The sequence below is a fragment of the Panthera onca genome, chromosome B4, assembly GCF_046562875.1.
Source record: "Panthera onca isolate mPanOnc1 chromosome B4, mPanOnc1 haplotype 2, whole genome shotgun sequence".
Taxonomy (NCBI): domain Eukaryota; kingdom Metazoa; phylum Chordata; class Mammalia; order Carnivora; family Felidae; genus Panthera; species Panthera onca.
In genome coordinates this window covers 132,270,338-132,297,832 of record NC_138345.1, presented here as the reverse complement: position 1 = coordinate 132,297,832, position 27,495 = coordinate 132,270,338, and the positions used below count along the sequence as shown (strand labels likewise).

The 27,495-nt window shown below is 54.8% G+C and overlaps 1 protein-coding gene across 2 annotated transcripts in view; it reads right to left on the bottom strand.

The window, feature by feature from the left end:
• Nucleotides 1–393: 393 nt before the first annotated feature.
• Nucleotides 394–27,495, bottom strand: part of TAB1 (TGF-beta activated kinase 1 (MAP3K7) binding protein 1) — a 31,876-nt gene continuing 4,774 nt past the window's right edge. The window contains exons 2-11 of one of the 2 annotated variants that reach the window (XM_060656298.2): nt 17,691–17,827; nt 17,191–17,344; nt 10,896–10,982; nt 10,226–10,364; nt 9,307–9,420; nt 8,601–8,712; nt 6,310–6,454; nt 4,535–4,757; nt 3,337–3,499; nt 394–1,239 (exon numbers count right to left, since the gene is read on the bottom strand). In XM_060656298.2, coding sequence (XP_060512281.1) covers nt 1,032–1,239; nt 3,337–3,499; nt 4,535–4,757; nt 6,310–6,454; nt 8,601–8,712; nt 9,307–9,420; nt 10,226–10,364; nt 10,896–10,982; nt 17,191–17,344; nt 17,691–17,827 — 1,482 coding nt within the window. In that variant the 3' untranslated portion in view covers nt 394–1,031. The remainder of the gene's footprint in view (nt 1,240–3,336; nt 3,500–4,534; nt 4,758–6,309; nt 6,455–8,600; nt 8,713–9,306; nt 9,421–10,225; nt 10,365–10,895; nt 10,983–17,190; nt 17,345–17,690; nt 17,828–27,495) is intronic. The other variant, XM_060656300.2, reaches the window with a different exon arrangement.

The following is a 27,495-nucleotide window of genomic DNA, read 5'->3' as shown; positions in this document are numbered from 1 at the left end:
TGATTCGGTCTCAGGGCCTGGGCCGGCCTGCTCCTGTCCCTAAGTGTCTGTCAAAGCGGTGCGTGTCTCTGAAGCCCTCGGTCACCCGCGGCAGCTGGTATCCAAAACCTCTTCCCTTCTGGAAGTGTTCCCCACTGTTCTTTCAAACGAGCCCCCAGGCCTGACTCGTGACCTGTTTTTTCCTTACAGCCGATAGAACTTGTCGTTGGCGGTAAAGCCGGCTAATTTTAGCAGCTCCCCGGTCCGGGGCCTTCCTCGGCCCGGGAAGGGAGACAGCAGAGCCAGCTCACCCCGACCCAGGGCCTCCCCGTTGCTGGAGGGGTCTGACGAGAGCGGCCACCGTCCCCGCTCGGTCTGCGCGCATCCTGCCCCCTCTGGGGGGCTCCTGTTGGATCAGTTCCCTCTCGTTCCTTTCCACCGGACCTGCCCCTGTGCAGGCCACCCCAGGCTCCCGGCGCTTCCCCTGGTCTCCCCGAACATTTGCCGCCGAAAACCACCCGGGCAGGCCCAGGGACGGGGGCAGGCTTTGAAGGTGCAGATGCCAACCAGGGTTCCACGCCGGAGGCTGAAGAAGAAAGGGAGGGGGGGACACCGCCCACTGGTGAGGGGGCAGTCGCAGTGGCCACGGGCTCTTCCAGGGGAGGGTGGTGGCCTCGAGAAAGCCGTGGCTGCCGGGCTCGTGGCATGCAGGGTCGCAGGAGAACTCCCCACGCTCCGTCCCAAGTGGCGGGCTTGTGGGCCAGCGCGGCTCCTGCACTGAGCCAGTGTTCTGAGACAGCCGTGGTCCTGAGTCTGCCCGAGGAAGTGGCCTCCAGCCCTCTGTGCGGTGACAAGTCTGCACTGGTGCTCTCTCAGAGAATGTTCTCTGCAGCACCAAGCACTGTGGGCTGAGAGTATGGTGCAGGCTCAGGACCGGGCACACCGGCCCCCACGGGCACAGGCAAGTGGTAGGAAAAGGACCATCCCGCCCCAGAGCTGGGCCCCCTTGTCCCCATGCAAGGTCCTGCGTGGGCCACATTCCCCGGTCAGGGCTATGGCGCCGTCATCACACTCTGCTCGCCATGGTCCACGCTCCAGAGACGGTAAAACTCGGCAAAGTCCACGTAGGGCTCGACCCGGCCATCCTCCCCGGGCGGGAGCGAGTGGGCAGGCCGGGAGCGGAAGAGGCCCCCGTCTGAGCTGGAGCTGCTGCTCTGGGTGTGCGTGTTGGTGGACTGCAGGGTCAGGGTCGGGCTCTGGCTGTGGGGACAGGGGAGACTCAGTCAGGGACCCTGGCTTCTACCCTGCGACAGAGAGGCCCCTGCCTCAGCCGGCCCCTCAGGCCACAAGAGCCAGACCAGCCAGAGGTTCTTAGGAGCTACTGACAAAAAAAAAAAAAAAAAAAAAATCAAATGTCTTTTCCAAGCTCTAGCTATAGGTGGCTACTTAAGTTAACTGGAATTTGGGACACCTGGGTGGCTCAGTCGGTTGCGGGTCTGACTTCGGCTCAGGCCTGATCTCACGGTTCGTGAGTTCAAGCCCCAAGTCAGGCTCTGTGCTGACCGCTCAGAGCCTGGAACCTGCTTTGGATTCTGTGTCTTCCTCTCTCCCTCGCTCTGCTCTTCCCCCACTCGTGCTCTGTCTCTCTCTCTCAAAAGTAAACATTAAAGGGGCGCCTGGGTGGCTCAGTCGGTTAAGCATCAATTTCAGCTCAGGTCATTATCTCACGGTTCCTGAGCTCGAGCCCCGCGTCAGGCTCTGTGCTGACATCTCGGAGCCTGGAACCTGCTTCAGATTCTGTGTCTCCTTCTCTCTCTGCCCCTCCCCCACTCACACTGTGTCTCTCTCTCTCTTTCTCTGTGTCTCTCTTTCAAAAATAAACATTAAAAAAAAAAAGTTAACTAAAACTTAATAGAATGGATCACCCGGTTCAAGGGCTTGATGGCCACACACCCTAGTGGCTCCCGTACAGGACACGGGACGTTCCCACCCTCAGAGCCGCACTGAGCTAGAGGGGGTCCATTCCAGCTTCTCCAGATCCCACTGATCACAGCCAGGAAGGATTCTCCCAAAAAACTCACTCACTCCTTCTCTCCCTCACACTGGCTGGGTAGGGATGGGCCCCTGTCGTCAGAGCTCCCTGGGCGGCGCCCCCCCCCCCCACCCCCCACCCCGTCACAGAACGCCTAACAGCCGGTATCACCTGCCCACCCGCCCTCCTGCACACTCCCAGCACTGCCCAGCCCCCAGCACCAGCCCGCCCACAGTGGGCCCTGACTAGTGCTCAGATGCAGGGCCCCGAGGAGTCAGAGGTGCGGAAGGACGGCTGGCTCTCCCGCCTGCCCTGTGACCACTGCTATCACACTCTGCCTCTGTGGGCACCGCTCACCCTGCAGGGGTGGGGGGGGCCCCGCTCCAACACACTCGCGATGCCTGCCGCTCAGCAGCCCGGCAGGACCCCTGGGCGCACAGGGGTGGGAGCAGGGGCACGTGGGGGCGGGGAGATGGGAAGGCCCCCTGGGAGGCAGTGGCCACTCCCTCCCAAAGGGCCTTTCCGATTGGCCGCATCCTCCGAGTGGGCTGGCTGTGGCATCCCTGTTATTCTGTGCCGGGCTGGAATGTGGAAACCGGAGCCCTGGGTCCCCTGGCGGGGGTGGGGGGTGGGGGGGTGGACATTCCACGGAAGTAGAGGCGGGGGGGGGGGGGGGGGGGGGGGGGGGGAGGGAGGGACACCAGACCTGTGAGGCAGGTCTGTGGTGAGGAGGGGCCAGCCCACTCACCCCTGGGCTCCCGGCCTCCCGCTGCCTCCACCGCTCCCCCTGCTTTCAACTAGACAACTCCCTTTAAAGCTAAAATGAGACACTTCAGTGAGAGCACCGGCTCTGGCAAGCAGCAAGCCGGGACAGGCCAGACAATGTCCCCCAAGCACGACACCACCGGGGAGGCAGACCTGCATCGCGTGCTCCAAGACGGGCAAAGATGAGAAAAGAGAAAAGAACAGAACCTTCCCATAAGTGAAAACTAATCTGTGGGACCCACAGGAAAACACGACCAGCGGGCTGCCTGCATCGGCAACCCGTCTCCTCCCAGCCCCCCTCATCTGCTCTGCCCCTGAACCTCCACCCCTCCCAGGCCCGGCTTCAGTGAGCTGTGGGAACCCACAGGGCTGCGTCCTCCGGCCTCTACATCTGGGGGAAGCCCGGGGAAGGGGCCGGGGAATTTGAGAGGTACGGGACACTAGCGCACCCCACCCAACGTGGCTCGGCCGGGACTCGGCCCCACGGCCGTTCGTGTCCAGGTCCGAGGGCCCTCCCGGGAGGCGGGCCCGAGGGCGCCTGGGGTGAGGTGAGGGCTTACTTGGTGAGGGTGGGGGTGGCCTCATCCAGGGTGGAGGCGCTGTGGGCCCCATTGACCAGCTGGCCCTGGGAGGGCATGACGAGGGAGAGGGTCACGCTGGTCTTGCTGGTGCTCTGGGCACTGGAGTACGGCACGGACACGGGATACACGCGGCCTCCTGTAGCTCAGAGAGAGAGAGAGCAGTGGGCTGCAGGCAGCAGCTGGGGGGGGGGATCCCTGGGGTGGTGGGAATAGGGCTACTGCAGGGCCTAATAGGAACAGCGTCTGAGGGGCCGAGGAGGGAGGCTTGGCTCTCTGCCCCTTGGGACAGCGAAGGGACGTCTGTCTCACGGCAGACTCTTCCAGGCGGGCAGGGGGATCCTCTCGGCAACAAAGCACAGCCGCTGCTCAAAGCGGGAAGAGTGAGTGCCGAGCAGGCTCAAGGAAAGGGTTACTGCCCGGCTTCCCACGACGCTTTCAGCCAAGGGGTAGGCTGAGGTCGGCCCAATGAAAATATGGTTGCAATAACAACAAGCTAGAGAAAACTCCAGTAACCCCAGTGTCCGTGGGAGAACAAATCCATCTGTGCTGCCTGCGCGCTAAGGCTGGCTCGTTTCAAAAAAGAAAAGGAAGCGCAGCCCCTAGGAACCGATGGTCGGGACACTGAGCAGCGCTGGGAGAGACACAAAAAAGAACCACCGCCTCTCTTCCCGAGCGAGCCCGCTGCAGAATTACAAAGGCAGAAAAGAAAGCATCTCGCCCCACCCCCGACACTGTCCAGGGTCAGAGCCAGGTTTCGGGGTACCCTCTGACCACAGGCCTGACCTCGCCTCTGTCTCTTCCTTCTAGAACCTCAGTTCTTCAGTAGAAGGGACGCCATCTGTCTCTAGGGTTTTAGGGACTAAAGGAACTACATGGGTAGAGTGCCAGGCACACACCAGTGGCAGCCGTCACCCCTGTTAAGTGGCTTCGAGGCTTGGCAAAGCGCTTGTCCACACACTCAGGTCTTTAGGAGGTAGGCGGGCAGGTGCTATAATCCACATTCACAGGCAAAAGGGAAAAAAAAAAAAGCTGAACTCAGCTCGGAGAGGCTTAAAGTCAGAGAGCCCGGATTGTAGCCAGGCCAGGCCTCTGGCTCCGTGTCCACTGCCGGCAGCAAAGCCCCCCACAGCCCCAGCCGGCTTCCTCCCACGGCCTCCTGTCCACGCTGTGCGCATACCTGGGGCCGGGGACGCTGCGGGCTGGCTCATCTCGCCTAGTGGGTAGCCGAAGTTCCTCACCAGCAAGGTCATGTCCTCGTGCCTGGGGCAGAACTTGGCACGCTCCCCGCCACTGGCAAAGGTGTCACCGTGGATGCGCTTCACCCGGTCCACCACGGCCTGGGCCACCGCATCCAGGGAAGTCTGCTTGGCGAACTCAGTGTCGATCATGGCGGCGATCTCCTGGAGGAGGGGGGTGAACCTGGTGAGGAGTGGGGTGGGGCCCCTGGACTGTGGGCCACAACTCCAGAGCCTAATCAGGATGCTTACGGGGCATCAGCCAAACAGGTGAAGGAAGTCACCACCAGTCAAGCCTGTAAGCCGAGCTTTTCAAGGTATTCAGGATAATTCTGCTGGAACTTTCTCATTAGTAAAGGTGTGACCTTGTGATTTCTCCGAGTATTGGCCTCCACACCAAAACAATGGGGGCTAATGTCCACCTCGCTACGTTTTTAAGGGAATTAAAAAACACGATGGATGGGAGGACATTCTGGAGACCACTAAAAAGTGCCGTATGAATTGTCGTTATTACTAAGCTTCCTTTCCTGGAACTTACTGTAGGCTACGATATGCCGTTTATACTAGAAAGTGAGAATACAGAGTGTCCTCAGAGAAATCCACTATCCAGTTTTTTCTAGAACCCAGCAAAAGCCACTAGATAATTCTATGGCAAAAACCAAAACTAAAAAATCACACTGACAATAAGATCACAAACACAAACTCCTCTACGGGATGGCTGGCCACAGTCTCTTAGAAGTAAAGTAGGGGGGCTGGGGCAGGTCACAGAAAATGACTGAGCCCCATCCGGTGTGGGCTCGGCTCTGTCGCTGTCACTTCAGGCAAGACCCTGAACTCTGTGAGCCCCAAGTTCCTTGCCTCAATGTGTCAGTGAGCCCCTGCCTCCTGTGTTACAAGGCTACTGGCAGGGACGATAAGACAAAACAGGTGAAAAATCTTGAACACGGGTTATCAGGAGACAGGCATAAGTTTTCCGCGTGATTTTTAATTAGAAAGGACAAAGTAGAAAAGATTACTTTCCTATAGGAATTACAAATGGAAGGAGAAACACAGCCTGAATTTACTATCCAAGGTCAGGTAAAGGCAGCCTCCCTGCAAAACCATCCTGAAGTGACTGTCTCAAAGCCATGCTTTAGTGACAACGATCTGACACGTGTGTTCCAAGTGCAGCGAAAATAAGCAGCTCCCACTGGCTGGAGAACCTATCACACCTGGCCCTCAACACAATCCCCAAGAGCTAGGTGTTATCACCCCATCTCGGAGATGAGAAGCAAACTATAATCCGGGGGCACAGCTCAGAGGGGAGGGAAGGGGAGGGAGGGGAGGGGGCCGAGGGAGGCTGAGGCACAGGCCACAGCCCTCTGGGCTCTCGTCTTCCGTCCAGGGCCCTTCCCAGACAGACTTCAGAACAATTTGCCCATGGACATTCACTTCCTTCTCTCCCTCTTCCCTTCCGGCTGTGCTCAGCGCCGTGGGGACCGACCCTGCTTCAAGCCCAGAACAAGCACAGCTTTGGGTGGGACGGGTGTTCTTGGAGCTCTGAGCCTTTTCTCCCCCCCGGCTTTGAATGCAGAGAAGCTGTCCAGGGCTGGCATTCGAGAGCTAGAGCTCTGGGTCCCGAAGCACTTTGGAGCCAAGCAGAAGGGCTGGCTGGGCCCCCGGGGGAGCTTGCCACCCTGCGGGCCGGCTGGCAGGGCTCTGCCCGGGCCCGGCTCACCTGGTTGGCCTGCCCAGGCCCGTGGGCTGCCTCCAGGGCCTTGTACAGCCCCTCCGACATCAGCACCAGGAAGCCGGTCACCCCCTCCAGGGGCTGTGCACCGTGGATCTCGGGTTCTGCAATGATAGGCTTGGACTTGGCGGCACTGTAGGAAGAGAGTTGGGGGAGAGCTGTGCTCAGAAGGGCCCCCAGAGGACATTTTTCTGCTAAGGGCAAGAATCTACCCACAATGTAAACTAAAACGCACATCTGACAAGAGGAAAAGAAACAGGAAAGAGAAAACCAGGAAAAAAGACCTGTCTTCTGAGGGTGTCTTAAAGGAAAAGCTCTGAGGGCCAGGAAAGCGAGTGGGGCAGCTGGGTCAGGACAGAGAAGGTCGGGCACCCACTCCCGACCCTGGTCGACATCTCCTGTCCACAGAGCCTGTGCAGTGGCAGTGAGGACGGCGAGAGGGGGTGGATCGCTTTCAGAAGCCCACTCCTCCTGGGCTCCTCCAGAACAAGTATCCCAGCCGACTCAGATGCCACGTACACGTCCCTCCCGCACTGGGACCCTTAACGGAGGCGCTGGCAGAGTCAGCGAATGTCACAGAACTCTAACACGTGCGTGTGCGCACGGAGCCAAGCAGAAGGGTTCCCGGCAACAGCACTCAGAGGAGCAAAGTCTGGAAACGTCCTGGGAGCCCATGAGTAGGGGCCGGTGAGGTGAGCGCTGATGCAGCCACACTCTGGGACTCCGCAGCCCACACCCCGCCCTCAGGGACAGAGCAGCGGCCCCCGTCAGGGAATAAGTGAGGTGCGGCGCTCTGGAAAGCAGATGCCAGCACTTGGGGGTGCTTTAAAAAGGATGCTTTCGGGGCGCCTGGGTGGCTCAGTCGGTTAAGCGTCCGACTTCGGCTCAGGTCATGATCTCTCAGTCTGTGAGTTCGAGCCCCGTGTCAGGCTCTGTGCTGACAGCTCAGCGCCTGGAGCCTGCTTCAGGTGCTGTGTCTCCCTGTCTCTCTGCTCCTGCCCTGCTCATGCGCTCTCTCTCTCTCTCAAAAATAAACATTAAAAAGGATGCTTGCCCCGTCCATGCGCACGCACACACGCACGCACACACACACACACACGCACATGTGCACGTGGACACGATACGCAAGAAACCAGCAGCTTCTGGGGAAGGAGTCCGGCCTTGCGGCGGGAGGAAAACTTACTTTTCATTGTATACCCTTGGCGCTATTTGAATTGGTTCTAAACTACAGGTGTACCTTCCAATTAAGCAAACAGAACCCCACAAATCAGAGACAAAAGTTTCCAAACTCAATTGCCTAAATTTGGTGAGAGTAAGGAGTTTTAATCCCTGCCTTCTGGGCCACGACGAGCCTGGCTCTGACGCCAGGGTGTTTGGTATGATTCCCCCATGGCTCCCCCATCAAATACTGCGATGGCAACACACACACTCACACACAAGCCTATTTTCCCAGTCAATGTTGAGGACGTTGCTCTGGATTCAGGAGGCCTGGGTTCGAGTCCTGCCTCGGCCCCCTGCTAGCCCTGTGACCAGGCAGGCTACCATTTCCGCACAAGAACACAGCTTTGGGACAACAAGCTCACGAGACCTGAGTAGGGACTGAGTAAGAACGCACGTAAAGAGCTGGGCACAGGCTTGGTACAATGAAGGCCCACGATCACCATCGCGGCCCATCTGCTGCTACGAGCACTGGGTGGCACCCACAAGGGCAGTGTCCTCCGAGGGCTGTGTCCAATTTGTCTCACACCTCTGCCCCGGCCCCAGCCACGGACAGCACTGACCAGCAGGTCTTTGGTCCGTCCCTATCCACACCAGGCAGCTCGTGCCAACACTGGCCTCTTGTGTCAGGCCCTGTGGCATTGGTCGCCACGCTTGGCTTTGACCCAGCTCCCCAACACGACCCAGTGTGATAACCCTGCTTGTAACCAGAGTCCGGACACCAAGATAAGGGCCTGAGCTTAGGATCCCCACCGTAAGTTCCCGCTTTGCTGCTCCTGGCAGCACCTTTTAAAATACCCACTTAGAATTAAGGCTTCCAAAAGCAGTGACCTCCACCCCAACCACCTTGAAAGTAACAGGTGCTTGCTACCCTATGCTAGAACCCCAACTCCTGGTTCGTTGGGTTTAGGGCCACACGCCAACATCTCTGGGAGGAAGAAAGGTCTTCTTGGGCTCTGAATTACCTCAAACTACGTTTTGTCCCTAGAGCCTAAAGTCTGCTTTTGCCCAGGCCCTCTGGCCTTACAAACAAACGGGGGGCAGCTGGAGGGGCCACCTACCTCAGTAGGTCGATGTCAGTGTAGCCGTACTTGACCTTGTAATCCCCGATGCGCCTGGTGCTCTCCTGCCCACAGATGACCCCCACTTGCTTGATCTTTCCTGCATCCAAACCTGCCAGAGGGAGGACAACAGGATCCCAGATCCTGTCCGTCATGAAAAACCCAAAGGAGGGGATCCAGACACAGCCACAAAAACAAGGCAACGAAGACCCAGCGAACAGAGAATGAAGTCACACCAGGACGCCCTGGAGAGCGGCTACCCCGAAGCGCCCCGGGGTCCCCGGAGCCCAGCCCCATCAGAACGCCCCCTCACTCAGCGGCCTGGGCTGCAGAGCTCCCTGGGAATTTGGGGGGAGGGGGCAGCTAGGCCGAGGTGGCTGCAATCCTGGGCCTCCTTTGGCCTTTCAGTCTCCGCCGATCACAGAACCTACCGCACGCTCACTACTCTCGCGAACATTTGACACATACGGACTCCCGACCCTCACAACGCCCCAAGATAGGTGTTACTATGATTCTCATTACACAGATGGGGAAACTGAGGCACAGAAAACTTAGGAAATTCTGCGTATCACCAGCTAGTAAGGGGCAGAGCTGGGATCCACCCCCAAGGTCACGGCCCAAGCAAGCCCTTCACGCCTCTCTCTACGTGGACACGGGAAGAGGACGCAGGGGGAGCCGCGGAGGGGTCGGCCCTACCCTCGCTCACCCAGCTGAGAGAGGCGGAAGAGCTCGTCCTCGTTCTCCGTGGTGTGGTCCACGTTCAGCTGGGTCACCTGCAGCCCGTCCACCGTGGATTTGCATAAAAGGGCACGGTTCGTACCTGCAGCAGAATTTGAGCGGCTGAGCAAAGTCTGGGTGCAGGGAGGGGCAGGACACGTTGAGCAGAGAGAGAAAAGTCAGGCATCTCACCCAAGGAAATCCTTGAAACGAGCAAAGAAAATAGGCTTAGACCACTGGGGTGAGTCACCAGTCAGGGCGTGCTGATGATATTAAGGAATTAGGTTAAACTTTTCCAGTGTCATCCTAGGATGATTAGGATTTTAGTAAGAGACCTTTTCTCTAGGGAGACATACTGAAATATCTACAAAGAGAAAACGACATGATGTCTGGGGTTTGTGGGGACAAAGGGCTGCAGAGGAAATGAGACTGGCCCCAAGGAGGTGATCGCTGTGGCCAGGGTATGGGCACACGGGGGTTCGCTACATGCTTATCTTTTTACATTTTTTAATTCTGTCCACAATGAAATCCAAATATCCCTGTGGCCGCTCACCCAGCCCGTCTCGCCGCCCTTTGTGGGATGCCGAGTGGGTGTTCTGGAGCCAGGCAACCTCTTCCTGAAGAGGAAGCCACTGAGGCGACCCAGAGAGGCGGCGCAACTCGCCCAGAGTCAGTTGGGGCAGGGCGGGGACTAAAGCCGGGATGCCTGCCTCCTAGCTGGTACCTCCAGCTCCCCGGGCTGGGACTGGGACGCTCCTGCGGAAAAACAGGGAGACATATCCAACAGTCTCAGGAGACGCGGGCTGGAGAGCTTACGTGTCTGGGAAGCGGACAGTCCAAAGAACACACAGACCTTGAGGCTACCTCTTGCCCAGCACTCCCCGCCCGGGGACGGGTAGGTGGCTCACCGACATTGGCGACATAGAGCCTGTTGTTGAGAAGGACCGCCACAACAGCCATGGCTCCTCCCGAAATCTCCCTCTCCAGTGCCTTGAGTCTTTCGAGGATCTTCTGGTACTGAGGAAGCAGCTGGTGCTGAGGGACACCCTACAGGCCGTCATCAGGGGGTCAGAGCAGGCCGGGTCCTCGGAGACCATCTCACCAGCCACCCCCTCCCTTCGAAGGCAAGGATCTGAGGTCCGGGCCAGGATGAAGCCGCACTGTAGCCCCAGACAGGCTTCTTGCAGGAAAGCCAGACATGACCCGACTTGTGCCGTCAGTTCTGAAAGTGCCGGTGGGTGATGTGAGCGGGTGGGTGACGAGGCTACGCACAGGGTGAGGTCGGGGACTGAACTGGAAGGGCCTTTCCTCATATTCTTCACTGCCCGCCCCATGCTGGGCCGGAGTGAAGCTGCCTGCATGGGCCAGGGAGGCCTCTTGCAAGGGCCCCTGCGAACGCATCGTCCCCCAGTCCCTCAGGCAGGAACGAGTCTGTCACCCAGTCCCCTGAATCCTGCTGCTCTGGCCCAGTCGTGTCAGTGGCCTGACAGTGACATGGAAGGTAAGTCCTTGCTCCTAGCAAAGCCAGGCCTTGGCGTGCTCCCCTCCCCCCCGCCGGGGAGCAGGCCGGGGGATTACCTCTGGCAGCTGGGACTGGAGGCTGGCCTTCTCAGCCAATGCGTCATCGATGGACTCCAGGAAGCTCCTCTCTACCACATCAAAGGCCTGGAGGCAGAGGACAGGGAGGGGTGTCAGGGCACAGGCCAGTTCAAAATACCACCGTCACCAGATACTGAAATGCGTCCTATTAATAGTGACAAGCTCTGTATTAACTGCAGGTGGTCACGTGATGCGGGCTTCACAGGGGGCTCTGCAAGGCTACGTCTCCTAGAGAGCAACCTCCGGCAGAGACATCAGCTCCATGGGGCTGGTCGCTGCTAAGGTGGCACCGTGGAGACCAGAGAGGCAGGAGGCGGCGCAGGAGTTACCAGCAAGGCTGGGAGTCCGGTCACCGGGGGTGAAGCCCACGTCCGCCACCCGCCCGCTGGGCAGTCTCCACCTCCTCATCCACGTGGGAGGCAAGCGCTACTCTGAAGGTGACGGAGACAATCCACCCTGTGCCCCCAAACCCCGGCTCAGAGTAAGTCTAGATCAGTGCCACCTAGTATCGCTACTGCGTCCTGCCAGTCCCTCGACGCCGGTCACACGGCTGCCTTTGAGCGGGGGAGGGTGCAGCCAGAGTCACTGGCGCGGGGCCCTGAGGCCACGGAGGCCTCTGGCCCAGGTGCTGATGCTGGAAAACGGCCGAGAACAGTTTTCGAGGAACAGGAATCCATCCTTCTCATCTTAAAGTAAGTGCCTCTGGACGAGCTTCCAACAAGAGGTGCCAGGAACAAGAGCTCCAGAACGGCCCACAGAAACCAGAACCGGCCAATGAGCACCCATGAGGAGCAGGGCCCAGCGGTGCCGGCAGCCACCAGAGACTAAGCACCCGAGCCTCACCTGGAGGAACGGGATCGCCCTCGGTTACCCTCTTTCCGCCCGAGCTCAGCCCCCGCCCACTGCACCCGTGGGTCTGAGGCTGCATCCCTAACGCCCCTCCCCCAGAAGCATCTCCTCCACAGCCCACCCTGCAGGTCAAGGGGAAGGACCGCAGCTGGCTGGCTGCCCGGTCCTGCGCTCTGGGAAGGTGGGGAGCCTCTGTTCTCATAAAACAACTTTGTCTTTCTGAGTTGCTGCCTAGGCGTCTGACAGTGTGATAACCCTGCTCGTAACCAGAGTCTGGACACCAAGATAAGGGTCTGAGCTTAGGATCCCCACCGTAAGTTCCCGCGTCGCTGCTCCTGGCAGCACCTTTTAAAATAACCACTTAGAATTAAGGCTACAAAAAGTAGTGAGCTCCACCGCGACCAACCTGGAAGTAATAGGTGCTTGCTACCCTGCTCTTTTTTTTAAATTTTTTTTTTTAACATTTACTTATTTTTGAGACAGAGACAGAACATGAACGGGGGAGGGTCACAGAGAGAGGGAGACACAGAATCTGAAACAGGCTCCAGGCTCTGAGCTGTCAGCTCAGAGCCCGACGCGGGGCTCGAACCCACGCACCGTGAGATCATGACCTGAGCCGAAGTCGGACGCTTAACCGACCGAGCCACCCAGGCGCCCCGCTACCCTGCTCTTTATCTCCCACTGGCTCTGGACTCAGGAGGGAGGACTGTCCTCCTCCCCAGGCCAGGGGTGCCCCCTTGCTTCAGGATCTGTAAGTAATAATAAATCTGTGACACTACCTTTCTGGGGCGGTACTGAGGCTGTGCCTTCAATCAAAACAGCCCCCACGGGTCTCACATCCCCAGAGGGGACATGTGCTTGGATGCTGAGGGAGCTACCTGCTGACCCCGTGTCATCAGGTTATAATCTACGTAATCTTAATTCAATATCCCAGCTCTGGCTTCTCAATACCATTGGTGACAAGGATAGGAACTCCTTTTTTTTTTTTTTTTTTTTTTTTTTTTTTAATTTAATTTGAGAGAGAGAGAATGAATCTTAAGCAGGCTCCATGCTCAGCACAGAGCCCAATGCTGGGCTCCATCCCACAACCCTGGGATCGTGGCCTGAGCTGAAATCAAGAGCCGGCCGCTCACCCAACTGAGCCTCCCAGGTGCCCTGCAGTCTGTACCCTGTACGATGCCTCGGGGCTGTGAATGGCTCACAAACTTCCTCTCCCGGACGGACAGGGCTCTCTGGGAAGGAAGCACTGCTTGCTGGCAGTCCGTGGCGTTGCTTGGCACTGCCTCTGGGTGTTGCCACAAATCCCCACCCTAAGTTGTTACGCTGTAAAAGATCGGACTCCCCTGCAGCGGCCGACCGGCAGGCCCCAATCTGAGGTGGCTGTGTTTCCCATTAGTCTCTAAATGAGACCCCACTGGGTGTCTGGTCTGGAGGTGACTGGTTACGATCGCACGCGAAAGCTGAGCCACAGTGAGCTAACTAGGACGGAAGGACTCTGCCTCTTTCCCAGCAGGGCCGCAGGCCGTATGGCCCTGGAAGCCAAAGAGAGTTCCCCTAGGTTAGTGCTGGAAAGGGAGGTTGGCAGCTAGGGCCACTGTGCTGGTGGTTGGGGCTGGGTGTTAAGCTTGGGCAGCCGGCCCCAACCCGTGACAGAGGCAACTCCACCAGGGGCATCCCGGCACCCCGGGCCAGCGCCTCCGGTGTTGCTGCCTTCCCTGCCGCTGTCGCAGATCGTCCCCTAACCCCACGAGATACTGGCAGTCCCACCCCTGGCCTGGTAGAGCAAAACGCACCCTCGCTAAAAGCAGGGCCCCCGAGCACACGGTACCAGCTCCTCCCAAGTCCCCAAAGGAGGTTGAAAATCGACTAGACTCTTGTAAGAACCCCGCTCACGTGGCTTGGGCCTTACTGGGCACAGTGGCATATTGCACCCAACTGCTCTTGCTACATTCCCGGGGCCGGGGGACTCTCCCAAAGGCACTGGTGAGCGCTGCGCTGGTTGAGGTGGACCTAACTCCCGGGAGATATACCGGGGCACCCTAGGGCAGGACGCAGCAGCCCCCATCCCAGGCGTTCCCTGCTACCGTCCGTCGAACTGAGATGTCCAACAACGACCAGTGTGAACCAGAAATGGAGACAGGGGACTATACCACGCTAGCAGTGCAAGGTTTTCTAGAAAAATGTGCCCGAAGTGGGGAGGAGAAGGGTGCTGATTGGCTCTTCTGGGACTTTGGAACAGGCTCCCACCTGCTGTTTGCGGCGGCTGAGATGCGCCAGTTGGCTGGGTGGCCCAAGACTCTACAATTCATACTTCGTTAAAAACACAAAAACAAAATCAAAAAACCCAGGGTATTGAGGACCCATTTTATCAGGGACACCCTAGAGGACCCCTGGACTTGTCACCACAGCAAGGGGGCCAAATGTGTCAGGCCACAAGGGCAGGAGACAGACAAAATAAAAAAGGGGGTGGGCTCTGAGGAAGAGATCCCCGCAAGCTTGCAGAGCCCTTGGAGATAAGGAGAAAGAAGGTCCCGTGTCCTGACTCAGATTTTGGCACTGGGCCCATCCCTCCGTTGACATCAGAGTTCAGGCTCACCGTAGGCGGACAACCCTGGATGAGACACCTCCTCTCAGCCAGAAACCGGGATGGGTCAGAGGGTCCGTCATTTTGCTAAGTGGTACGTTTCCACACTCCCTGACCGTGTCCAACCCAGAGGAGGCACCCCGGGGGCCAGAATCTCAAGAGTTTTACTTAAAGGGTAAGCCCCCCCCCCCAAAAGGCCATGCTGTTACAACTTATAGAAACGTCAGATACAGTACCACAGGCATTAGGTGGTACCAATGCCGTAGCTAGACACGAAAAAGAATTTTTCTGAAGCCCAAATCTCGTTTGCCGGTAAAGGTGAACAGGCCCCACTCCTCCCACAGCCAGGAACCCAACGGAGGGGCCCTAGGGGATACAGGGACTTCTGGGCCCCTTTTAGGTCTCCACTGAGGGGCGGCCTGCAACGCGGCTCCCTCCCGTACAAGATGACCCACGTGCCTCTCCATATTGGCAGCTCTGGAGATCAGGGACCCTGATGACTTCCTCTCGGGACAGCCAGGACCCAAGTTAGAGGCCTCTGCTCAGGTGCCGCAGACGCCGTCACCTCTTGGCATGGCCCAGCCCCGGCAGCAGGATCTGGGTCCTGTACCCTGACTTCTGAGAGAGGCGGCTACAAGGCCCCTGCCCAGGAACCCAGCAGTCTCCTGGAGCCTGTCCCTCCTCCAGGGGACAATTACCCGTATACTTCTCTGATTACCCACTGGGACACGTAAAAGAGAAATTTTACTGCTCTTGTCGACGCCTTCTGGGAACCCCTCTAAACATCAGCGAGGGGCACCCTTTACATTACAAGGCGTATCAGGCAGGCTACGGAAAGCATTCGACCTCCATTGGATGTGACCCACCTGCAGCACAGAGGTTGGGCTATCGCCCCACATAAGATTCAAGGGCCGCTCACAAGTGTTAAATTTCTGGGCCTCAATTGGTCCTCTGAAGGCCGGGAAACTCCACTTGAGGTTAAACACTAACTGTCAACGCTTCAGCCCCCACCATGCTGCGGCAAGCCCGCCACGGCCTTCGCACTGCGGACGCATACCTCGCTTGCCACTACCCTCTCCGCAGCCACACACGGAGCCCCCACGCTTCAGTGGGGAGGAGCCCGACAGCAAGCTCTGTAGCTGGCACAGAGGTCAACTCATCAGGCCCGCCAGCTCCTTCCTCCAGGTGGAAGCGCTGGCCGCCACGGACCACGCGTCCCAGGACTACGGCCAAACCGCGGCTCCCCCTGGCTGCCCACGGGCTTCCAGACTGGAAGGCTGCACTCCACAGCCACCCGCTTCAGCCCCCAGAACATCGCAGTCTGGCTCCTTAACGGGCTTTGCTAGAAATAGGGGCCCTCGCCGACCGGAGCTGCCACCCTCACGCTTCTGATCAGATCGCGGGTAAGGGACGGCTCCCCACGTGGCTCCGCACAGCCACAGAGGCCCATTCCCGAAAGCGGACAGGGCACCCCCAGGAAGGGGCCGACTCTGCGGAGGCGGGTCTTTCCAGAGGGCAGGAGGACATGGCTTCCGAGGTCCTCGGCCCCCTGCCCACGGGCCGTGAGGAAGTGGTGACGGAGGCGCCCCCAGCCCCGCCTGGGCCTCTAGCAGGCCGGGCTAGCCGCCGCCAAGAGCTGGCTGCTCCGTGCACGGCAGCGCCGCCACCGTCCGTGGCAGGGCGGGGCCAGCTCAGCTCGCTGGGCTCGCGGCAGCACAGTTGGCTGTGTAGAGCACTGCTGCCCGTGGCCGGCGTCTTGTCCGTGTCTCTGCTGACTCCCGGGCAGCTGCTGACAGGCTCGCGGTCCGGTCAGGCCGACGGCGGGGGGATGATTTTCACATCCCGTCTGGGGTGCTCCGTGTGGAGGGTACCGGGGCAATCAAAGCCTTTCGCACTTCAACACGAATGCTACCTCGAGGTGTTTTCCCTCGCCCGAATCCCAGTCACCATACACTTGGGGCTCTCGACCGGCTCCACCCACCCCTCAGCCCCCCGCAATCAGTCCTCAGCTCCACCGCGCCAGCCTTTCTTAGTTACCGCTTCTTCACTCTTTACTCCTCGGCCTAATGGTCCCCAAAGGTCCTCTGTCTCCTTGGATCACGGGGTAGCTACCGCCACAATGGCCTGGGTGCGCTGGGCGCAGGGCTGTCCTGCTCTGGGGGCGCCTCTCACAAAACGCACCGCTTTGAATCGCAGATGACGTCCCCAAACCAAACGCTGGAAACTGCCGTTCTTTGGTGCCGGGAGGGGACGAGCCTCTTAGCTGCCGGCAGGTTGAATTCACTGGGCGGCTCCCTCCCTCCGTCCCCACTACCCACTTCACTACGACTTGTGTGATACTCGCACTGGTTTACTGCCTGCTACACCCACCCCGAACGCCTCTGCGGGTAGGAGCCTCCCTGTCTTGCTTTTCTGAGTACACCCCGCTCCCATTCAGGCCTCCCAACACCACGGACTCGGATCCTCAGAGCAAGGATCTCATTTTACTGCCCGACAGGGCATCCGGTGAATTTTCATTTCGGCCACAGGCCTCTGGCATTACTGGATGCCACGGTGGACTTTGAGAATCCTCGCTCCTTAACTTCCCGGGCAGTAAACGGCTCCTACGTGGACTTCCTCGCTGCCTGGGGCACCTGCCACTTGAAATGCTAAGCCCCGTGGCCACCGCTCTCCTCACACCCGGCTGCCGGGAGAGGCTCCCACCGCTGCTCTGCGGGAGAGAAGGTGCCGGCAGCGTCTTCAGACCAACCCCGGCTGACCCCGCACTTTGCGGTCGCAGGGCTGAGCTCCCGGGGGAGCCGACCGGCCGGGGTCACGGTCGGCCAGCCTGACCCCCGCTACCTGCAGCAGCACACGCCGCACGTCCGCCTCGGTGTGCTCCGCGCTGAGCTGGCCCAGCAGGAGCTCTGCAGACAGCCGCTGGGCCACGAAGCTGGTCACCCGGGTGCCGTCATAGCCGTTGAAGACCCCGTACAGGAAGCAGTTGTTCTCACTCCTGAGAGAGAAGGGGAGCGGCTTGAGACGGGGGGCTCGCAGAAGAGGGACGCCGGTTCCCAAGTGGAGGGGAGGAGGGAAAGGACTGGGGGAGACCAGAGATACAGCGGCGGTGGCTTCAGATGCCCACCGGGGTTCCCCCACTCTGACCATCATTCCACCCCGGCATGGCCTTCCAGGACACTCCCTGACACCACTGTAGCAGGCCCTCGGTCGGCCTGAGGTCCAGAAGTGCAAGGGACAGCAGGAGATGCCCCTCCGTGGGTCACAGCTCAGTGGCAAGCACCACTCGGGACGGGTGCAAACTTGCCTCTGAGGCTCAGGAGGGCACTGCCGGCAAGGCTCACCTGAACTTGAGCCAGCTGTCCTCCGGTGGGTGGCTCTCGGTGCCCTTGCCATCAGCAGAGTAGCTGCGGTTGGAGGCTGAACCAACCCCAGAGAGGTGGCAGAGCGGCAGGTCGTCTGTCCAGCTTGGCTGCTGCTCCTGAGGACACCAGGAAACCAGAAAGTGTCACCTCCTTCATGAGGACGGACCCCACCTCACCTTCTTTCTCTTCCCCAACAGGAACATAGCAGCCCCAGAGCCCCACAGACGGTTCTGCTTCCTTCCGGAAAACAGCGCTTGGATGAACAAACACCTGCAGAAGGGTTTGCATGTTTTTATGGGTAGTCCACAATGCCGTTCCCCAGGAAACCTGGAAAAAACTAGAGTTCCCAAATTCTAGGCTCAGCAGTGGTTTCTAAGCACGAGCTGTGTTACGAAACACGAGCGAGACACACAAAAGAAGCAGTCTCTTGGGAGAAAGCTCTTTGGTGGCTCCCCACCGCTCCCTGCCGTGGCTCTGACTCCAACCCCTTGGGCACCAGTTAAAACTGGAGATTTCCAGGCCCAACCCCCAGAATGTCTGGTCCTGGTGGGGCCCGGGATACCTGCGTCGCAGGCAGCTCCTCCCAGGTGGCCGATTCGGGAGGCCCGACGGCGCTTGAGAAACTGCCTTTACAAGCCAGCTTCAGTCATACGCCATGCCCTTGGCATCTCTCCCCTCGGTCCCTGCTCTGCTCTGGCACCCTCTCACATCTGCTCCGTGCCACATCCCTCTCTCCCGGTACAAGTGCCTGCAGCACCTCACTCTTTTCCCTCTGCAAGAATATACTCCTTATCCTTGTCTAGCAATTCTCCATGTCCTTCAGAACTCTGGCTCAGGAGTCACCACCTCCAGGAAGTCTTCCTTCAGGAAGACCCCCTCCCGCTGCCACTGCTCTGGCTCGGCTGACAGCCCTTCTCATGCACTCCTCCTACACCTGGCTCCCCTACTCCTGCCTGCCAGCATCTGACTGCCTTTCTACCCCTTGGATCTCAAAACAGGCAGTCCGGCTTTAAACCTCACATACACGCGTGTGCACTTATGCAGAGCTGTCCAGGCCCAGCCCAAACACAGATTCTGAATTTCCGAAATCTCCTAGGAGTGCACTCCGAAGTCCCAGAAACGGCTCTGACACAAGGCCCAGGTATGCGCCATTCTTCTCACTGAAAGCCTCCCCATACCAGGCTCCTATCTGAGAGCTGTGCCTGGTTCCCAAGAGCCTTCCCAGGACCACCCGGCCTGGAAATGATGGGGAGCGCCGAAGGTCAACTGCAAAGAGGGTAACACTTGGATCGAACGGAACGCTGTACTGAAATATTCAACAGGCACGTATCCTGTGCACAATTTCTTGTAAGGTCGTAGTAAGTCTTCAAAAAAGGATGTGAAAACCACTTCAGCAGGCTCTTGCAATCAGATATGCAAATGGCCTGTGGTTAGCTTTTGTGGCAAATTTTATCTTCTGTTTATTTACATACTGACAGTGAGTGCCTTTATGGCTTTTTAAAATTGCTTCGATGCTGCATTTATTCTAGCGGGTTCGTTCTGTCCTGCACCCTGGAGCAGCTTCTGCAGGGTGCAGGAGTTTATTTTTATTTTTAAATTAACATATAGTAAAATGGACCTTTTTTTGGCATGCCGGTCTATGAGTTTTCACACGTGTTTTGTGTGAGTGCCGCCACAAGATCTGGGAAGAGCCCCATCATCCCAAAACGTACCCGTGTGTTGCCCCTTCGTAGCCACCCCTCCCCTAACGCCCAACAAGTAGACTTGTGCTCAATCACTACGTTCGCTGTCTTTTCAAGAATCTCCTAGGTGAAATTATGCAGTACGCGGCTTTTTTTCTTTTTATTGTGATGAAACACACATAATAAAATTCACCATCTTAACCGTTTTTGAACGTACAGTCCGGTGGTACTAAATACATTCGGTGTTGGGCGGCCAGCCCTGCCATCCGTCCCCATAGCTCTTTCCCTCCTTTTGTAAATCTGAAACCCTGTCCCCACTAAACACAAACTCCCCTCACTTCCCCAGCCGCCGATGCCCACCACCACCACACTCTAGGTCTTGTAAGGCATAACCTTTTAAGACCGGTTCCCCTCACTCCGCATGATGCCTTGGAGACCAACCCCCATCCCACCCCCCCCACCAAGTCACTGCGGGCGGCAAGTCTGTCCCTTCATCGCAGAGAGCCTCCCGTCAGATGGATGCAGAAGCCTGTCCACTCATCCCCTGAAGGGCATCTGGGCTATTTCCAGTTTTCGGCAATTATGAAGAGAGCTGGCATAAACGTTCACGGGCAGGTTTTGGTGTGAACATAACATTTCACGTCTCTGGAGTAGGGATGAGACTGCGGTTTAATTTTGTAAGAAGCTGCCAATCTGTTTCCCAAAGCGGTGTACCATCTGCATTCCCACCGGTAACGGGCGAGAGTTCCAGGGGCTCCACACCCTCGCCCCGCCGTGGTCCTATTAAATGCAGACATTCTGAGAAGTGTGCAGCCGATCCCATCGCGCCTTTGATTTGCATTTCCCTAATGGCTAATGACGGTGTTGAGCATTTTTTTCATGTGCTAATTTGCCATCCACACAACTCTGGAGAAGAGTCTGTTGTAAGTCTTTTTTTGTTTGGTTTTTAGAGAGAGCAAGTGCTAGTGGGGGAGGGGCAGAGAGAGAGGGAGAGAGAATCTCGAGCAGGTTCCATGCCCAGCGCAGGGCCTGCCGTGGGGCTCAGTCCACCATGAGATCATGACTTGAGCCAAAATCAAGGGAGATGCTGAACCGGATGAGCCACCCAGGTGCCCATTATGCCAATCTTTTAATTGGGTTATTTGTTGAGTTCTGAGAGCCCTTTGTGTTCTTTGGACCAAGTCCTTTGTTGGACATGTGATTTGCAAGTATGTCTTCCCAGTCTGTAGTTTGTCATTTCATTCACTTCCTGGTACCTTTTGCAAAGCAAGAGGTTTTAGTTTTTATGAAGCCCATTTTATCAGCTTTCTCTCTCACGGCGCACACTTCTGGTGTCTTAAGAATTCTGCCCAGCCCCAGAGACCTTCTAGGTTTTTCTTCAGATAGTTTCACGGTTTTACATTTAGACTTGTGATCCATTTAGGGTTAATCTCTGCATAAACCAGGAAGTTTCGGTCTAAGTGGTTTTGGGTTTTGTTTTGCACATACAGATAGCCAATTGTTGTAACACTGTTTCTTGAAAAGACTGCCCTGTCTCCATTAAAGTACCTCTGCACTTCTTTCAAAAATTAACTGGCCATACTTGTGTGGGTCTGTCTCTGGACTCTAGTCTGTTCCATGGATCCATGTGTCTATCCCTCCACCGATTCCATGCTCTGGATTACCATACCTTTATAAAATCTAGAGTTTAAATCTGTATATAAGTCTATATTATAAAATCTACATTTTCTTTATAATCTATATTATAAAATCGGGTAGTGGGTTGCCTCTAATTTTATTCTTTGTCAAAACTGTTTCAGCGATCCTGGCTCCTTTGCCTCCCACGTAAATTTTAGAAGTGGCCTGTCTATATCTACACGGAAGACTTGCTGGGATTTTGACTGGAATTGTTTATAGATCAATTTAGGACATCTGACATCCTCACTGTGCTGAATTCTGCAACCCACCAACATGGTATGTCTTTAAATTTACTTACGTCTTCTTTATAGGACATCTACACAATTTCACCGCAAGGGCTGAAAAGCCACTTGAAAACAAAAAATGTGACCAAAACCTAGCCAAAGAAAAGAAACAGCAAGAGCTGAAATTCTGTTCAGCTCCTGACGACACCAGGCACTCAGCACTTTTAGGTCAAGTGACACACGGGAAGAAAAATTGTCACGGTAACACAAATTGTTTCTAGCTGCAATCTCCACCTGTCTCATTTGAGAGTGACACAAATGTCTCTCTTCACATAAATGTGAAATTAATTAGGTCTTTGGACTCCACATATGACATTATGCAATCATAGTGTATTCAATTAATACCAACATGTATTCAATAAACATCTACTGGGCATTTATACAAGGCTGACATCATTCTAGGCACTGGGGCCACAGTGCAGGACATAATTGAGGGTCCTTGTTTGAAGCCTCCTTTCTAGGGACAAAGAAACTTCCAACATGCTAATATAATAAATATTATATATATTACAATACAATATTACAATACGATACATACTATAAAATATTTCAGACAGAGATACGAGCCACGGAAAAAATAATTAGGGTAAGGGTACAGAGAGTGATGGTGAGGGCTTTTAGATGAAATGGTCAGAAGAGGCCTCTCCAGGGGCCCCTGGGTGGCTCAGTCAGTTGGGCATCTGACTCTTGATTTCGGTTAAGGTCATGATCTCACGGTTCATGAGATCGAGCCCCACATTGGCTCTGCTCTGATAGGGTGGAGCCTGCTTGGGTTTCTCTCTCTCTCTCTGCCCCTCCCCTGCTCACTCTCTCTCAAAATAAATAAATAAACATTAAAAAAAAAAGAAGAGGCCTCCCTAAAGAGGTGACCTCTGAGCCAGACCCAAATGATCACGGAGCAGTGGCCCTTTCAGAAAGTGGGAAAGGGGCCTTCCAAGCAGAGGAAATGGCATGTGCAAAGACCCTGAGGCAGCAAAACAAGTGTGTGAGGTTTAAGTAAATGCAAGAAGGCCAGCATAGCCTCTGCAGTGACCAGAGGGGAAAATGGCTTCTACCGTGTTCATATATATGCGTGTGCCTATGTGCCTAGGTGGGGACAGGGTAGGGCCTTCCTTCCATGCCACTGAAAAGAGTTCATTGCCAAGGAATTAATTATTTTTCAACGAACTGCTTTGTTGCCAATTATCGCTTAGGTCTTAGGTCTGGTTAGCATGCCTCCACTGTCAGAGACCTCACAGAGGTTGGGCAACTTGGCAAATAAATTTCCCAAAGAATCTTTTTCTAGGGTCTGTCTCCTGCCTGCAACTCAAATGAAACTAAGCAAAAGATTAAGCACAAAAGCATCTCCCCAGTCTGGAGGGTCTCAGGTCCTCCTCCTGAAAAGATGGGTCGAGACCACTATTCAGCACCCCGAAGCGCCACAGCTGTTTCAAAGCATGCAGGAGGAGATGTTCATTCATACTTTCTAGAATCCTATCTGTGATTAAAGATGAGATGAAGACGGGGTGCCTGGGTGGCTCAGTTGGTTGAGCATCAGACTCTGGGTTTCGGTTCAGGTCACGATCTCACGGCTTCCTGGGTTTGAGCCCCGTGTCTGCTTGGGATTCTCTCTCTCACCCTCTCTCTCTGCCCCTCCCCTACTTGCGCTGTCTCTGTCACTCTCAAAATAAATAAATGAACTTAAAAAAAGATAAGATTAAGAGGGATTGAACTTGACCTCTAGTAGGAAACGAACAATACAAATGCGTCGCCCGTGATGCAAAACCTGTCATCGATGCCGCAATCACGAGACTCCCTCTGCCATTCCCTAACTCCCATGAGGGTCAGACACAGGCTTCCAGGGACTCGAATCTTTACAACAAATTCATACTTTCCAGCAAAAAGTAACTATTACCCGAGCAACGTATGGGCCCCACTTGACACTGTGAGATACACTCTGACAAACACTAATGAGAGGCTCTTTCGAGGAAGGAAGGAAATGAACTAGAGTAGATGACTGAGGAACTCGCCACCTGGGTGTTTCAAGGCACAAAAACAACTCACTCGCCCAATGGGTGCCCGTGACACTGCTCTCAGGGGCGGGCTGGTACCGCGCGGGCCACCGCAGCCACGCTCAGCTCGCACGGAGTAACAAGCTGTCCCAAATCAGAAAGACTCCAGGACGGTGGTCCACCTCCTGACAAGCACCCGGTTCTTCAGACAGGATTGAAGACTAGTGCCCGGACACCTCTATGATGTTAAGTGCTCTTCTTTGAAAAAATGATTTTCATGTTTTTAAATTTTATTTTTGAGAGAGAGAGACAGAGCACGAGCGGGGGAGGCACAGAGAGAGAGGGAGACACAGACTCCGAAGCAGGCTCAGGCTCTGAGCTGTCAGCACAGTGCACACATGGGACTAAACTCATAAACCGTGAGATCGTGACCTGAGCCGAAGTCGGACTCTCGACCGACTGAGTCTCCCAGGTGCCCCCAAGAGCTCTTTTTGAAATGTGATTTTCATAATGATGAACTAGTAATATTTTGGAAATATAGTTGACTCTTGAACAACGCGGGGGCTGGGGCACCAACCTCCCGCGCAGTCAAAAGTCTGTAACTTTTGAGTCCCCCAAAACTTAACTATTAATAGAGGCTACCTTCCACTGGAAGCCTTACCAACGACATAAACAATCAACACATGTTTTGTATGTTACATGTATTGTGTACTGACTTCTTACAATCAAGTAAGCTGGAAAAAAGAAAACACTAAGAAAATCATAAGGAGGGGAGCCTGGGTGGTTCAGCTGGTTAAGCGTCTGACTCTTGGTTTCGGCTCAGGTCACAATCTCACGGTTCGTGAGTTCGAGCCCCGTATCCGGCTCTGCACTGAAAGCAGAGAGCCTGCTTGGGATTTCTCTCTCCCTCTCTCTCTGCCCCTCCCCTGCTTGTGCACTCTCTGTCTTAAATAAATAAATAAATAAATAAACAAACAAACAAACAAACAAAAACATGTTAAAAATTTAAAAATAAATAAAAAAAGAAAATCATAAGGAAAAGAACATACATTTATAGTACTATGTTTACCGAAGAAAAAATCCGCACATAGGTAAATCACTGTACTCCAAACTCACGTTGTTCAAGGACCAACCACATATTATTTCATTAGCTGGCAACTGGTGTTCAGGTCAATGGCTGTGGATTCCAGTGCTATTGTTTATTTAAGGAGAGTCTTCGTCCGTTGATAATAACACTCAAGAAAACAGTACTCAATGGACACTTTCTTAACCTGCCAGTCGGTATTAAAGCCAGCATCTACTGAGTGGGGGAGACACAAGAGGCATTCTCGTTAAGATTAGAAACACGGCGAGGATGCCCACCTCCTCCGGTACCTAACACTGACCTGGAGGCGTGAGCTCACGCAATTAGATAAAAGAGGCAGAGCCTTAAGAACCGGAGAAGTACAATTCCCTCCATTTGCAGTTGATAGTATTTGGAAAACCTAAAGAATTAATTTGAAAACTCAAAAGAAGTCAGAAGGGTGGCAGGATAGAAAAATCAAGACACAAAACCCAAGAACCTTCATACACGTAAAGAGATTGGCATCGAGCCTCCGCGTGAAAATTCCCACTGGCTGTTGACTAAAATAACGGTCTCTTCCCCCTGCGGTTCTATCCAGGCGGTCTCCCCCAACCGCACGCACTCCTATAGAGGATTCTTTTCAACCTAAACTGAGTTTAGTGGGATTATATCCTACTGCTTTCATCTCAGCCTTCCAGCTTGTTGACATAATTTTGAATCTCACCCTTTCACAGATTAACAATCTCACTCAGCTGTCTATCCTGTGCAGCCAAGGCCTTCTACACAGCGTTCTGCGTGATCTCGAAAAACCTGCGACCAGAACAAAAGGAGTGGGAAGCCAACCTACTTCTTGCAGGAGGGTGTCTGCACCAACACAGGACGGAAGTAACACTTCCCCCAGAGGTCTGCTCTACTTGAAGGGCCAGATGTATTCTGGGGACCCCAAATGAAGAGGCTACTGACCCCAGAGGTACAGTCGCACAAACAAGCACACACTTTAGAACAAATCGACTGTTTATAAACGCGAAACTTGCTGAGCAAAGTCCTCCTTATTTCACACAGGCACTCTTTAAACATAAAGTTCCTAGCCACCTGAGTTTGGGTCGCTATTAAAAGATTACCCAAAAGTATCTTAAAATGTATCCACAGTGAGTGAGGCAAGGCCTCCCCTTTTCTGTCTTTCCCAGCCCCATCCACCTCCAAAGGCCCTGCTCAAATCCAACGGGAGCCATAGGCCCGTGTTTCCCAAACCTCCACCATCCGCTCACTATCTTCAAGAAATAATCTGCTTCGTAATTTTTCTTTAACCTGCCACATTTTCTTGGGGCGCCTGGGTGGCTCAGTTGGCTAAACGTCTGACTTTGGCTCAGGTCATCATCTCATGGTTGGTGGGTTTGAGCCCCATGTAGGGCTCTGTGCTGATAGCTCCGAGCCTGGAGCCGGCTTCGGATTCTGTCTCCCTCTCGGTGTGCCCCTCCCCCGCTTGTACGCGCGCCTCTCTCACTCTCAAAAATAAATAAATAAGCTTAAAAAATAAAATGAAATAAAATAAACTGTCACATTTTCTTTTACTCAAGTGACTTCATTTTGAACACAAACTTTTTCACTATTATAAGCAGAAAATGAGTATTACTTGCTGTATCTTGCAGATAATAAAAAATGAAAACAAAACAAGGTTATTAGATTCCAGCTGAACCTACCGCCTGCTGTAGACTCTGAGCTGGAGCCCTGTTCTCTCTGCTTAAAAAAAATTTTTTTAACGTTTATTTATTTTTGAGACAGAGACAGAGCATGAACAGGGGAGGGTCAGAGAGAGGGAGACACAGAATCCCAAGCAAGCTACAGGCTCCGAGCTGTCAGCACAGAGCCCGACGCCGGGCTTGAACTCACGGACTGTGAGATCATGACCTGAGCCGAAGTCGGACGCTTAACCAACTGAGCCACCCACCCAGGCGCCCCCTCTCTGTTTAAAAAAAAAAAAAAAAAAAAAAAAAAAAAAGCAGGGGTAGGATGCCTGACTAGCTCAGTTGGTGGAACATGTGATTCTTGATCTAGGGGTTGGGAGTTTGAGCCCCATGTTGCATGTAGAGATTACTTAAAAAAAAAAAAAAAAAAAGCGGGGGGGGGGGGCACCTGGGTGGCTCAGTTGCTTAAGCGTCCAACTCTTGATTTCGGCTCATGTCGTGATCTCCCAGTTCATGAGTTCGAGCCCTGCGTCGGGCTCTGAACTGGCACGTCATTAGGATTCTTCCTCTCCCTCTCTCTGCCACTCCCCCCCTCACGGTCTCTTTCAAAATAAATAAACTTTTTTTTTTAAGTGGGGGAGAAGACTTGCAAGAATCAGAAAGGTGCTGGGGCACCTGGGTGGCTCAGTCAGTTAACTGTCCAACTTCGGCTCAGATCATGATCTCACCATTTGTGAGTTCAAGCCCCGCATCAGGCTCTGTGCTGACAGCTCAGAGCCTGGAGCCTGCTTCGGATTCTGTGTCTCCCTCTCTCTCCACCCCGTTGCTCGTGCTGTTTCTCTCTCTCTCTCAAAAATACACACACATTAAAAAAAAAAAAAAAAAAAAGAATCAGAAAGGTATTAAGGATATATCAGGACCAAACCAAGTCTTCCTCCTGACATCATCAGAGTGTGAAAGAGAACAGAAAAGCACATAACTTGTGTGCTATATAACAATGACTTTCATGCCAGCACATACCAAACCTCCTCATTGTATGTGTCCCAGACTCAGGGACAATGCAGCCCAAGGTGCCACGGTCCCTTCCCTGAGAAATCTATCCTGGTGGCTCACTACACATACCGGTTATTAACCATTTGGCCTTCTGGCAACTCTCATGCTATAGCTTGGTACCGTTGTGTTGGTTTTTTTTTTAAGTGTATTTATTTAAGTAATCTCTACACCCAACGTGGGGCTTGAATTCACGGCCCTGAGATCAAGAGTCATGTGCTCCACCAACTGAGCCAGGCAGGTGCCCCTGTTTTATTGTGGTTTTTGTTTGTTTGTTTTTGTAACCTGGTATTGTTAATTAGCCACTGATTCCAAGACATATATTTTCTATCTTTTAATCCCTGAAGTTGGT